The 13,725-nt window shown below is 42.7% G+C and overlaps 2 protein-coding genes across 2 annotated transcripts in view; one reads left to right on the top strand and one right to left on the bottom strand.

The window, feature by feature from the left end:
• Positions 1-13,725, top strand: part of LOC309372297 (uncharacterized protein C1orf141 homolog) — a 64,356-nt gene that overhangs the window by 14,422 nt on the left and 36,209 nt on the right. The gene's annotated exons all lie outside the window — the stretch shown is intronic.
• Positions 1-13,725, bottom strand: part of IL23R (interleukin 23 receptor) — a 36,007-nt gene that overhangs the window by 13,224 nt on the left and 9,058 nt on the right. Inside the window, exons 4-6 of the mRNA XM_081915772.1 lie at positions 12,353-12,516; positions 10,707-10,846; positions 9,051-9,210 (exon numbers count right to left, since the gene is read on the bottom strand). Of these exons, the coding sequence (XP_081771898.1) occupies positions 9,051-9,210; positions 10,707-10,846; positions 12,353-12,516 (464 nt within the window). The remainder of the gene's footprint in view (positions 1-9,050; positions 9,211-10,706; positions 10,847-12,352; positions 12,517-13,725) is intronic.

Raw genomic sequence — 13,725 nt, 5'->3', positions numbered from 1 at the left:
AGCACCACTTTAGCTGATGGGGCCTCCTGCTGCCGCCACACCGCCGGAGCACAATTTCTGTTCTCATCCTGAAGCAAAGTTCTTAACCCGAGGTACTATTTCTGGGTTAGCAGAGTCCGTAACCTGAAGCGTATGTAACCCGAGGTACCACTGTATTGTGATAAAGGCTCCTAGAGGTCTAAGAGCAGGGGTCAGCAAACATTTTCAGCAGGGGGCTGGTCTACTGTCCCTCAGACCTTGTGGGGGGCCAGATTATATTTTTTGGGGGGGAAATGAACGAATTCCTATTGTGGCATCTGAATATAGACTGCATTTTTAATCAAGACTTATATTGGCTTATATCTTGATCAGGTTCCTAAATTAAATGGGCTTAGATTTTCAAAGGTTTCATGCCAGGCAGAAAAAACCTTGGCAAGAGGTTTTCTCCTAAGACAAGAGGGCCCCATTGATGGGAAATTACATATGCTGCCCCAAGGCTGAAAAAACACAATTAAGAATGGGTAAATAGTAAAATAATACCAATGTGCCTCCCAGTAAAATGAGCCATATCTTCTTCCTAAGGTTGAAAGGCCAAGAGCAGTGAAAAAGACAACTGACTTGGCTGGAGAAGAAGCTTCTTTTTACTTTATTTTTAGGCTGGAAAGGGGGGTGAAAGGAGGGGTGTACACAGAAGAGGTTTCTTTTTAAAAGCTGTTTTTTACTGAGTTCCTTCCTTTTTACTTTGAGAAGCTTTATTCTTTTAAAAGGCTACCTATGATAATGTATGAAATATAATAGCTTAAATATATTGGCTTAAATGTAATTATGCAAAGGATTTAAGAAATGCTAGATTCATAGAGTCATATTGCAATAGGAGACCAGAGGGGCAAATGAGCCTAGCCCCCCTTGCCAGACAGGAGACGCCATCGAACACTTCTGATATATAGTTGTCAGGCATTTGTTTAGAAACCTTAAATGAAGGAAATCTTTCAATGTTGATGTGAACTCAAGATCCTTGACATCTGTTGAACATAAAAATGTAAGATTAAACATTTGTTTTAGAAGGCAATAGGGCAAGAGGTGAGCTGGTAATTAAGATTCCATGTAAGATATATTATTACTTATATGTCAAATATATAGCTCTTTGTCTCCCTTATAAGGATAGGAGGATATGGGTGTATCTTTTTGTGATTAGTTATAGCAATCAGCCAATAGGAAATCCAACCAGGCTGATTGAACAGAGGCAGCCCCAGGAGGAGCAAAGGGGGCTGGATTAAGGGAATATAAGTGCTGGCCATAATGGCAGGAGGCAGGCCAGAGCTTGGTAACCATATACCACTGAGCCTCTCATTTATTTGTCTGACAAATAAATTATTATTTTAATTTCTCTGTTGCTGCGTTGAATATTTCATTCCAGCTAAGCGTTAACCACAAGCAGGGTGCTACATTTTATGGTGCCGTGACTCGGATAAGTGGTCTGCTGGAACGCAGCCCCTTCGCCCTATTGGACAGGGTACAAGAGAGAGGATCTCTAAACTGCTTCCCAGCGCGCACTGGTAAATTTTTCCAGGGGGAACGCAGAAGTCTCGTCTGTCTGATACCCTGCCCACTGACGGTGACGGACCGGGGGGGACCAGAGAAATAAACAGGCAACCAGCTAAGGGTAAGTGCACTAAGGGGTTTTGGCCCTCCAATTAATTGGGAGGAAGAGAAGTCCTGATCAAACTTCTGCGTCTCAGTAAAGGGGAACTGAGTACGCTAGGTGGCTGGGTACATCAGATGGTGATCTGGTGTAGGGCAAAGGGAAGATTGGGAGGTAGAGTGTGGTTGAAGTATCTAGCGCATTGCATGTGTGAGAAAGTACAATGTGTAGCTGACCTAAGTGTGGAGTGAGTACTACTTCGTTTCCCAGTAAGGCGTGTGTGTGAGTGACTGAGTGGATACTTCACAGGGCCATACAATGGGAGTTGGGGGTTCAAAGGGGGAAATACACCTCTTGAATGTATGTTAAATAATTTTAAGAAAGCCTTCTCAGGGGCATATGGAGTCAAAATGACGCCAGAGCGCTTGAGAACGTTATGTGAATTAGGGTAGCCAAAACAAAGTACTGGATGGCCATCCCAGGGAACCTTTGATATAAATTTAGTAAGCAAACTTTGGTCTAACATCACCAAAGAAACTGGAGGGTGCCCAGAACAATTTTCATATATAGATTCCTGGCTGAGCACATTAAAAAAAAAAAAAAAAAAAATCCTCCATGGATAAGGGAATGCAAAGTCCAACGATGCAAATTATTGGCTGTAAAAGCCGAAGCTAGGAAAGGAATCTTGCCAAATAAACTCAAACCCATTTTGAGGGACCAGAGGAAGAGGTGCTTCCACCTCCACCCTATGCTCCACAACGAAGGGAGCCTAATCCAAACACTCCACCAGTTGTAACCCCAAGGCAAGAAACTGGAATGAATAATGGGGGTGGAGTCACAGAGCTTGATTCCTTGATAGATTATGATAAATATCTTCAGGAGGCATTGGAGTCCTATAATGAAGCCCAAGCAGAAGTGGTTATTCCACCTGTGAGTCCCAGTAGAACTCCATCTACAGTCTCTTTTAGTGGAACAACTGATTGCCTACCCCAAACCCCTGTACATCCAAGTCCTAGAGAATTATTACAGAAGTTACAGGGAGACCTTAATCGGTCAGCAAGCAATACAGCCAGGCGTATAAAGCTGCTAAAAGAACGCCTTGGGACAAATACCATCCCCTATGATTTGAGGCCCCTAGAGCAAAGTGAAGAAAAAGGTCACGTAGTAGCCCCTCTTAGAAGAGTATTTGATGCACTTGAGGAGCCTGTGCTGGTTAATGGGCAACCTGGACCACGGCCACCTCGAACTTCGACCCTGCAATGTATTCCATTCACAACTACAGATCTGATGAATTGGAAAACACCCCATCTTTCGCAGAAAAACCTCAGGCTATGATGGACTTGGTGACCTCAATAGTAATAGTCCTATTTGGACAGATTGTCGCCAGCTCCTGAATACTCTTTTCACCACTGAGGAAAGGAGAGACATAATTGAAAAGGCACAGATATATTTGCGTGAGCAGGCCAGAGTGGGAAATATTTATAATATTGACCATCATCTCCAGGACAACTTTCCCTTGGAAGATCCTAATTGGGATCCAAACAATGCAATTCACCTGGCCAGGCTTACTACCTACCGCCAGACACTTGTGCAAGGCATCTGCAGGGCATGCCAGAAGCCCACTAATATGTCTAAAGCAGGGGTGTCAAACTCAAATTCATCGGGGGCCGCATCAACAGTTTGGTCACCCTCAAAGGGCCGGTTGTATCTGTAGGACTATGTGTCCACTCTTTATTTGTATGGTGCATGTATGGGGACATATTTATACTACTGCTGGCATTATATCACTCCGTTTCTCCTCTCTTCTACAATGGGAATAACCATGGCCTACCTCCTAGGATTGTTGTGAGATCACATTAAGTGTGTGCAGTCGGGTACTGCTGCTGCAAGGCTGAAAACAAGAAACCAGCTCCCTAAAATACAAGCTGGCAATAGCCCATTATGTGGGTCAGAGGCGGCTCTGGTGCAAGTTCAGCTTTTCTGCGGAGCTCAGAGAGGCATTTGCCACCCTAACCCACCACGCTCCGTTGGCCCCAGTGTCTGTTGCGTGTGCCCCCGGGGGGGGGGGATGATTGCCACGAGGCTTCCGGCAGGTGCTTCACCCAGGAGGGAGAGGGCCCAGCCTGCCTCCATCTCTTACGGCCCTGCACCCCAGGGACCAGGCCGGGCTGTGCCAAGCCTGCAAAGGAAAAGCACAGGCTGCTTTAATATCCCCATGTGCTTGCTGACCCATAACACTGTTTCGTGTTCGGTGCGCACCCACAAAAAGACTTAAGTTGTCACCTTTTGAGCTCCTGTATGGGAGGCCGCCCTCCTTTGTTTAGGATATTCCAACTGACCTCAAACAAATAGGAGACCATGTGACACAGGGACAAGTGCAATCTCTCCCGTGTTTTTGTCTCTCTCCCGTGTTTGTTTGTTTTTTTTATCTTAACAGGTGGGCCCTCAAGCACACGCCGTGCAGCATTGCCAAGCCGATTCATCAGCTCCAGGCTGGCATAGCATATGGGTGAAAGAGTGGAAACGTGATCCACTTGCACCTAAGTGGCGTGGACCTTACACCGTCCTGCTCTCTATTCTAACAGCGGTGAAGGTAGCTGAGGTGACCCCCTGGATTCATCACTCTCGTTTAAAGAAGTCTGAAGGCAGTTGGACATGCAAAGGTGACCCCTCTAATCCTTTAAAACTGACTCTCTCCAAAAACCCCTGTATCTAGCCCTACCGGGAGCGGGTTAGGTCACGGGCAACATTTGACGACCGGCCTGCTGCAGCCACAACCTGGAAGCTGGCTGACCTGCGCACGCCTGAAGCTTGAGGAGCGTCTAAACCAGCAATTGTGAACGGGAAGATTCTCTTATACAATTGATTGACTGCCCCCTTGTGGAACAATTATAAGTGATATTACACATTGGGGATCCTTGGGATATATGTTTTGGTCTTGGTGGTTCCCCATTTCTGTCACTGGGGGAATTATATTGGGACTAATAATTATTTGCTATCACAATAAGGTAATCTTTTGTGGAAGGAATGCATATGCTAGACATCAACATGATTTTATTATTAATCCTGATCCCTTGGGAAGGGGAAGGGTCCATGAATCTGACCAAATTTGCTAAATATGGATTCCGCCATGACCACAATATGTGGGTAGGCTTAGCTGAGATGATAGCCAATGTTGCAAATAGGACTAATTGCCTTGTTTGCTCTCTTGGGCCAGATGATTCAGAGGGAGGTATGCCCTTATTACCAATACCATTAAGTGCCATTGGTATGGTAAGCGAAATGCCACACCAAACAGAAGTACAGAATTTCCCCGGTTGGAACTCAACTAAACCAATACGAGTTATACCTGTGCAAGGGGAAATCTGTGTGCATAAATCATCAGATGCAGCTGACCCTACCATGATAGGCTCTTCTCATTGCCACTATACTTGGGATTATATTAAGAATAGTCAAACCTGGGCAAACGGTACTACGTATCGAACTCGGAATACCTTGCCCTGTGCACCTCCTTTTATTTATGCATGGAAAGTGGTGTGGAACATAACTGTGACAGAAAAAGGCAATCTAACATACTGCACTGTGAACTCTCTACCTCTTTTGATATTTTCGCCTTCTGTACTCCACGTACCAAAAACCTCAGACCCGATGGTTGTGGTGGATATGTGGAGAATGGGCATACAAGAAACTCCCTTCCAAATGGAGTGGGACTTGTTTCCTGGGATGGGTATTACCACCAATGTGGATTATGCCCACTAGTTCAGCTAAGCGAACACGAAGGAATGCTGATATTTCTCGTATAGCAGGAGGAAGTACCCAAAGTTGGAGCGGTACTGATGATTGGCCACCAGAGCGCATTATAGCCTATTATGATCCTGCCTCCTGGAATCCTGGTGAGCTCATACAAGGGGCACGGGATCCTATTTATAATCTAAACAGAATAATTCGATTGCAAGCAGTAGTGGAACTTGTAACCAATGCAACGGCCCAGAGTTTGAGACTTATTGCACAACAGTTGGATGAAAGTAGAGCCGCCATTATGCAGCTGAAAATGGGAATGGATTATGTACTTGCCAGGCAGGGAGGCCTATGTGGAGTCTTGAACTTGACAGGGAATGCCTGTTGCTTTAACATTTCTGATAATGGTGAGGCAATCCGTGTGTTGGCTACAAAGATGGAGAATATAGCACATGTCCAAGTATAAACATGGGAAGGATGGGATATGGGATGGCTCACCAATTGGTTACCTAATGTTGCGGGACTCAAAGGGATATTATTGTCTTGCTTGTTTTTCTTGACGGTAGTAATAATGGTTTTATGTATGGTGCCATGTATCATCTCATGTTTTAGAAGTACAATTAGCAAGATGATTTCGAATGAAACTCTACCTCATATCATGGCCCTATACAGAGCTTTACCTCAGGAATATGATGAAGATCAAGCTATCAAGGACGCTTGGTAAGCAAGGTCCTTGAGCTTGAAAGGGGGGAATGTGGCATCTGAATATAGACTGCATTTTTAATCAAGACTTATATTGGCTTATATCTTGATCAGGTTCCTAAATTAAATGGGCTTAGATTTTCAAAGGTTTCATGCCAGGCAGAAAAAACCTTGGCAAGAGGTTTTCTCCTAAGACAAGAGGGCCCCATTGATGGGAAATTACATATGCTGCCCCAAGGCTGAAAAAACACAATTAAGAATGGGTAAATAGTAAAATAATACCAATGTGCCTCCCAGTAAAATGAGCCATATCTTCTTCCTAAGGTTGAAAGGCCAAGAGCAGTGAAAAAGACAACTGACTTGGCTGGAGAAGAAGCTTCTTTTTACTTTATTTTTAGGCTGGAAAGGGGGGTGAAAGGAGGGGTGTACACAGAAGAGGTTTCTTTTTAAAAGCTGTTTTTTACTGAGTTCCTTCCTTTTTACTTTGAGAAGCTTTATTCTTTTAAAAGGCTACCTATGATAATGTATGAAATATAATAGCTTAAATATATTGGCTTAAATGTAATTATGCAAAGGATTTAAGAAATGCTAGATTCATAGAGTCATATTGCAATAGGAGACCAGAGGGGCAAATGAGCCTAGCCCCCCTTGCCAGACAGGAGACGCCATCGAACACTTCTGATATATAGTTGTCAGGCATTTGTTTAGAAACCTTAAATGAAGGAAATCTTTCAATGTTGATGTGAACTCAAGATCCTTGACATCTGTTGAACATAAAAATGTAAGATTAAACATTTGTTTTAGAAGGCAATAGGGCAAGAGGTGAGCTGGTAATTAAGATTCCATGTAAGATATATTATTACTTATATGTCAAATATATAGCTCTTTGTCTCCCTTATAAGGATAGGAGGATATGGGTGTATCTTTTTGTGATTAGTTATAGCAATCAGCCAATAGGAAATCCAACCAGGCTGATTGAACAGAGGCAGCCCCAGGAGGAGCAAAGGGGGCTGGATTAAGGGAATATAAGTGCTGGCCATAATGGCAGGAGGCAGGCCAGAGCTTGGTAACCATATACCACTGAGCCTCTCATTTATTTGTCTGACAAATAAATTATTATTTTAATTTCTCTGTTGCTGCGTTGAATATTTCATTCCAGCTAAGCGTTAACCACAAGCAGGGTGCTACACTATGCCCCCAAAATAACCCAGAGATGCATTTTAAATAAAAGCACACATTCTACTCATGTAAAAACACGCTGATTCCCGGACCGTCCGTGGGCCGGATTCAGAAGGCGATTGGGCCGGCCCCGGCCCCCGGGCCTTAGTTTGCCTTCCCATGCCTAAGAGCACTGCAGCGGCACATTAGGCAAATGAGGCTGTGTGGCTCAGAGTTTCACCTTCTTTTGTCAGCCATCCTTGGTTGTGGCCTTCCCCTGCCCTCTGAGGCTGCCACTGTTGCTGCAGGTGGAGGCAAAGCCAAGCCTAGTGCTGCTGCCCAACCTGCGTCTCTCATGCCCCTTAGAGGGAGCCTGCTTAGAGCAATTTAGGCCTGGCCTAGTAGATTTGTTTAACTTCTTTCTTTATAGCCTGCTTAGCTTAAGATGCTGTAAAACACACACACGAAATTGGGTAGTCAGCTTTGATAGAAAGAGTGGAGTCCAATTGACAGATGTTGTACACACTGTGTGTATACTTACTCATTAATAAATATCTAAACTTCTAAATTACTGTGTTGAATATGGAGCTTCATATAGAAGATAGCACACACATCACTATGGGAAGTTTGTTCGCCTGCCTTGCTGGCCTCACAGCCCCCTTAGGATGAGCAGATTTCAGGCTTGCAAAATCTACTTCTGTTTCTTTTCACAAAAGATCAGAACCCTAAGATCTGCCAGAGGTCAGTGCAAAAAAGACATAGAACTAAACAGTTCTGGATGTAGGAATTTAAGTACCAGAACTAAGCTCATAGTCCATCCACACACAAAATCCACTTCTGGTTACATAAGGCTACTTGCCTTATGAGGAACAATTTGGGGGGACTGAGTATGTTTAGCCTGGTAAAGAGGAGAGTGAGAGGAGATATGATAGTCATCTTCAAATATCTAGGGCCATCACATGGAAGATGGAGCAAGCTTGTTTTCTCCTGCTCCAGAGGGTAGGAGCCAAACCAATGGCTTCAAGTTACAAGAAAGGAGATTGGCTAAACATCAGGAATAACTTTTTGACAGTAAAAACAGTTTGGCAGTGGAACTGACGCCCATGATAGGTGGTGGACTCTAATTTCTTGGTGGTTTTTGAGCGGACATTGGATGGCCATCGGTCATGGATACTTTAATTGAAACTCCTGTGTTGCAGGGGGTTGGATGAGATAACTCTCAGGGTCCCTTCTGACTCTACAATTCTATGGTTCTCTATAATGTCTAAGGCGGCTTTCCCATTCCTAATGCCTCACTGAACTCAACGGGACCTACTTCTTAGTGAAGATGCATAGGATTGTGCTGGAATTTACTTTTATTTGCATATAGAACTTCAAAGGAGGGGAAAAGGTTGTTGTTGACTCCTCTGCTGTAGAGACAGGATAGGCACAATCATTTCACTTTTCAATTTATGAATGAATTTCCAGCTCACACTGTATTGTGCAACTGAAACTGAAATAGAGTATATACTCTCTCTCCTCAGGGGATTTTTCCATGGACTTTTAAGATTCATAATACCACAATGAGGTAATATTTGCTACCAAAGTGATACAATCTGTAGAAGACAACACAGGAAATAAGAGCGCAACCAAAGATATAATCAGGTATTCCAGTTCCTGAGCTGATTAAGGTACAGCTTCCTTTGCACACTTGGTGCTGAAAATGTGCTCAGAATGTTATGCTTGGTTGGCTTGTTGCAACTTAAATCCCTTGAAGCATTCCTGTTACAATCCTCTCTGTACAGCTGAAAAAGGACTTGGAGGTCAGGGAAGAGAGAACAGTGAAACTCACCTGCCTCAGGAGTCATATGCACTGCAGATTCGCTCCATTTGCTCCAAAAGCTTTGGGCATGAGTTAGTTTGCATCTAACTTGAAACTCATACTCCATGTATGCATCTAAATTGTATTCAGTTTGATGTTCCCTTTTAAAGTCAGCATCCCATTTTCTAACCTAAAATGGAAAAGCGACAGGACAATTATGTATTGTTCTATCCACTGTCTAGATCAGAGATTACAAAATCACTGGCATAAAAAAAAAAGTTCTGGTGTGTCAAGAGAAAAAAATGTTTTCAAAGCATTTGCTCTTGTGAGCCCAAAGTCATGGATCTTTGTATATTTATAAAGGTGAGGCGTATCTTCAGTTTCTTTTTGTTGTTGAACATCCTTTTTCAATTTCAGTTCAGAAAGGTAGTGTTCCTCTGTTATAAAAAAAAAAGGGAGACACTGGTCTGGATTAACCTACCTTATAGCATGAGGACTGTTCAGACCACTCACAATTAAATATACCTAAGTAAAATTGTACCAAAGGAATCTCTCTGCTATTTCAATGGATGGGATACCACTATTAGAGTGAATTATGCTGGGTGTAGTCTGATTCACTCAGTTACTTTACATGAGGTAGAAGAGAAATACCTACAACTTAAATTGTTAGTATGGATTGTTTGCTCATGATAGCAAGCTCAAATAAGTGTGTGTTCCTTTCTGCATTGCTATTTGTAGTATAAACAACAACATAGTACTTTCAAGTGTTCAAAGTGCTTCACAAGCAATATAAAATTACACCTGTAAGCCAAATCACTCTTATCCCCCATGTAGCAGATGAGGGGACTTAGGTTGAAGAGTGGCTTGCCTAAGGCTACCTTGTGAGCTCATGGCACAAGGTCAGATTCAAACTAGGACTGTCTGATTATGTTCATCCTTTTAGCAACTATGCTCGGTCTTTTAGCCACTGTACCAACATCTGTAGTCCCAGATGTTTGTGCACTAAAACTCCCATCATCCCTGGCCACTGGTCATGCTGGCTAGGAATGAAGGGAGCTGTAGTGCAATAGTATCTAGGGACCTAACATCTGGGAAGGCTGCTCTATACTATCCCAGGTAGGATGTTTTCTTCATGTAGGTACAAAATATTATGTGTGAACTTTTAATATATACTAATATATCCCCCCCCATACATACAGGAGAGTTGGTCCTGTATACATATAGTTGTGTATCCATAAGTCAGTGACAGCAATCCTTACACTAATAATAAACATCCAAAGACAGTGTACTACGGATGGGCTCTAAGTCCTTGTTGGATGCAAGTTTATTTCATAAAACAGAGGTGAGAAAACTTTTTCCTGCTGAGGGCCACACTCCATTAGGGTAAACTGTCAGGGACACATACTATTTGTCTATAAAAAGGGTAAAATAAGAAATAAAAAAATCAGTTTCACCAAAACGCAGAAGGTATATGAATATATGCAACATACGCATCCTAGGAGCAGGGAACATTTCACATCAATGTCTTTGTAAAACTCTTCTATTTGTAAGACTCTGCCTAAGAAGCTATTGAAATCTTACTACTATATAAAGTTGTGTATGGAAGGTTTAGCACCAAAATCAATGAAAAGAGGCAGCCAAACCACTGCTTATGGTACATACAAAACCCAGAATGGGTTGCCTCACATGCCAAGTTTCGCCTGTCTTCTCCTTGTATCGTTCTTCACAATAAGTTTCATTGATTGCAGTTTGCTTTTCCCAATGTATTGTAGTCTTAAATAACGGAGAGTCTACAATCTGGATAATAATGGGTGTAGCTGGTACCACTAAAAGAGATAAAACCATGTTAAATCCAGTCTCTACTGATGAAACTACTACTACTACTAGGAGGAGGAGGAGGAAAGACAAAAAGAGTACATTGCAAAAGGCCAGTTTAACCAACTCAGAGGAATTAGCCTAGTGGCTAACTGGGATATATAGAACAGCCTTTACCAAAGGTGTCATGAACTTTGAAGACACTCGAACTAAGAACGCAAGGGAGAAACGTGCTAAGAGGAAAGCACGCTTGGCAAATCTACACCATGATCAACTTCCACCCGGGAACCAATGTCCCCACTGTGGAAGGATGTGTGGATCCACAGTCACTTACGTAGTCATTGTTAAAACCGTGTTTATGGAAGACAATCTTACTCGGCTACGAGTGATCGCCGAAGAAGAAGATATTGCTCAATGTGTAGTTGATTCTAGCTGTTTTTTACCTCAAGCATTTAAGTATTGGACCACAAGCCAAGATAACTGTCTGCCACAAGCATAGAACAGGTGCAGCACAGAATCCAGCTAGCAAGCCAAATAGCTCTGGATGAATTAAGTGGGACAACTAACTTCTAAACATTCCCAGTATGAATTCTGAAGGCCAGGTCCTGGTTTAATCTGTTTCAACTCAGCAGTGAGTGAAACAATCTCCTAGCGCTATTCTGATCCCCAATAGGGTAAACAGCAGATTAAGAAATTAGGGTGGTTGGGTTTGGAATTGCGGAAAGTGTGTGCTGCACAAAACCCAATGTAACTTCAGGCTATATGCAATTCTGTTTCCTGTACTTCCTCTTTTATAGTATGCGTAGCTGCTATCTGAGCACACTCCTAATGTAGACAAGGCATCCATCACGCAGTCTCCAGTAGTTGTGCAAAGCACTATAGCCATAAAACTACTGCCTCTTTCAAATTATAGCAACGACATGTTGAAACCTGCACCCACAAGAAGGAAGAGGCACTCATGGAAGAACCTCTTCAGCTCTCAGGACAGAAGAATCCACAGAGCAAAGATTGGACCTAAGATCATGCCTATAAATATACACCAAGTATCTGTGCACCATTAGAAGTAGCACTCCTTTTAATAGCAAACTCAGGTGCTGAGGGCCTCTATGAAAACAAGAGGTTTGCAGCAGTACAGAATAAACTAAGGGGACAAATCTCAACAAAAATAGACCAGTGGGTACTCAGCAGGCTCAATAGCTGCAGAATGTTGACAGATGGTGAGGGGAAGAGGGGAAATTTGGGGTTGTGCAGACTTGTCTGCTGTAGGTGGGCATGGCTGGCTACCAATATTCCTATTAGGAGGCATTAATAGGTTGGAGCATCTAGTAGGTAATTATTATTATTATTACCATTATTATTTTATTATTATTTATACTCCTCCCATCTGTCTGGGTTTCCCCAGCCACTCTGTTCTCAAATCTTCCATCATGACCTTAATCTTATAAATTTAGTCATATACTAGACTAAAAACAAAACCAGCTTTTAAAAAATAAGATTTAGAAATTACTGCACACTACCTAGATCATCAAGGTCAACATACAGTTCTTCTGAGCAGTTCGTTCCTAAGTGATTTTCAGCGTAGACCCCAACATAAAATGTTTTGTTTTTCCACATTTGACTCAGAGGGATGGTACCTGAAGCATTGTTTGCCGGAAATGTATTATTTTCGTCTCCCTGAAAACTATAAAGATCAAACAGTCAAGAAGCATATTACTCTGCTGTACTGTAACTGTAAACTAAAAATCTAAAGTAGCTGCTTTTGAAAAAGCAGATTACATTACACTTGATCTTAGCCAAAAGTCCTAATAGCCTTGTTAACCATACTAAAATATTTAAACATATAAAAGTAGATAAAAAAACAAAAGCAACAAAATATTATTAATAAGAAGTAGGTATTGTTCTAACATTGTTTTAGAGGCATGTTGCCCCTTCCCTCTTCCTTTCTGTGATTAAACTGTGAGGCCAATGGCAACTTCGCCATGGATGCTGAAGTCACCCAGAATTACTGTCTGGGATCCACCAATACCATTCTCAAGATGACCTTAGCCAAGTTGGTCAGGGAGAATGTTGTGCAGCTGGGTGGACAGCATACCAACGATATCCCTGTCTCTTAAAACTCAACTTCAGATGCTGCCCAAGGCAGAGATTTCCCAGTGAGGGAGAACAAATTGTGAACAGCAGCAAACCCACTTCCCTGGCCCTCTAGCCAAGGTTTGTGCTGCACCAAATATCCAGTGAGACAGAGCAGGGTAAGGTCTGCCCACCCATCTCTCCTACTCATATCTCAGTATCTACACCAGGTCAACACACTCATCCATAATTAGATGATGACTGACCTGCCATGTAACATGCCATTTGGCCCAAAGCAAATTTATCCCCTGAATGAAGTGAGCAGAACAAGAGTTTTGTTGTTGTTTTTTTACTGTGTCTGGGTCATGCCTATTTGCTGCCATAATGTTTATATTTGCAAAAAAATAGTAATACAAAAACAGACTGGGAGAAGCTATTTTAAGAGAGTTTGGGGACTTTTGACACTCCACCCCACATCCTGGGTTTGAGCTGGAACCACCCTGGGCCATCGCATATTGCAAGTTATTTTTGAAACTCATGTTGAAAGTGCATTTTCATCGCAGACTGTGGACCTGCTGTTCAAGTGTTATACAAGCTCCAACCATCCTTGGCTGCTTGAAACTAATTTCAGCCAAAGCACATGCTGCTAGACTGCAGATTGAAGCATGTTTGCCACTTCTGCTGAGCGTGGAACTCTGATATAAGAGGTGAATCATGACTACCACCAAAAGGACACCTCTGGTGACCTGCGCTCGCCCCCCCGCCCCCACTCCCTGAAAATGTAAGTAGGACACCAGCTTTTTTTCAGTCATCAGCACTA

The sequence above is a fragment of the Podarcis melisellensis genome, assembly GCF_964234715.1.
Source record: "Podarcis melisellensis genome assembly, chromosome: 6".
NCBI lineage: Eukaryota > Metazoa > Chordata > Lepidosauria > Squamata > Lacertidae > Podarcis > Podarcis melisellensis.
Note: the sequence above shows the minus strand (reverse complement) of the source record. Positions and strands in the feature narration are given on the sequence as shown.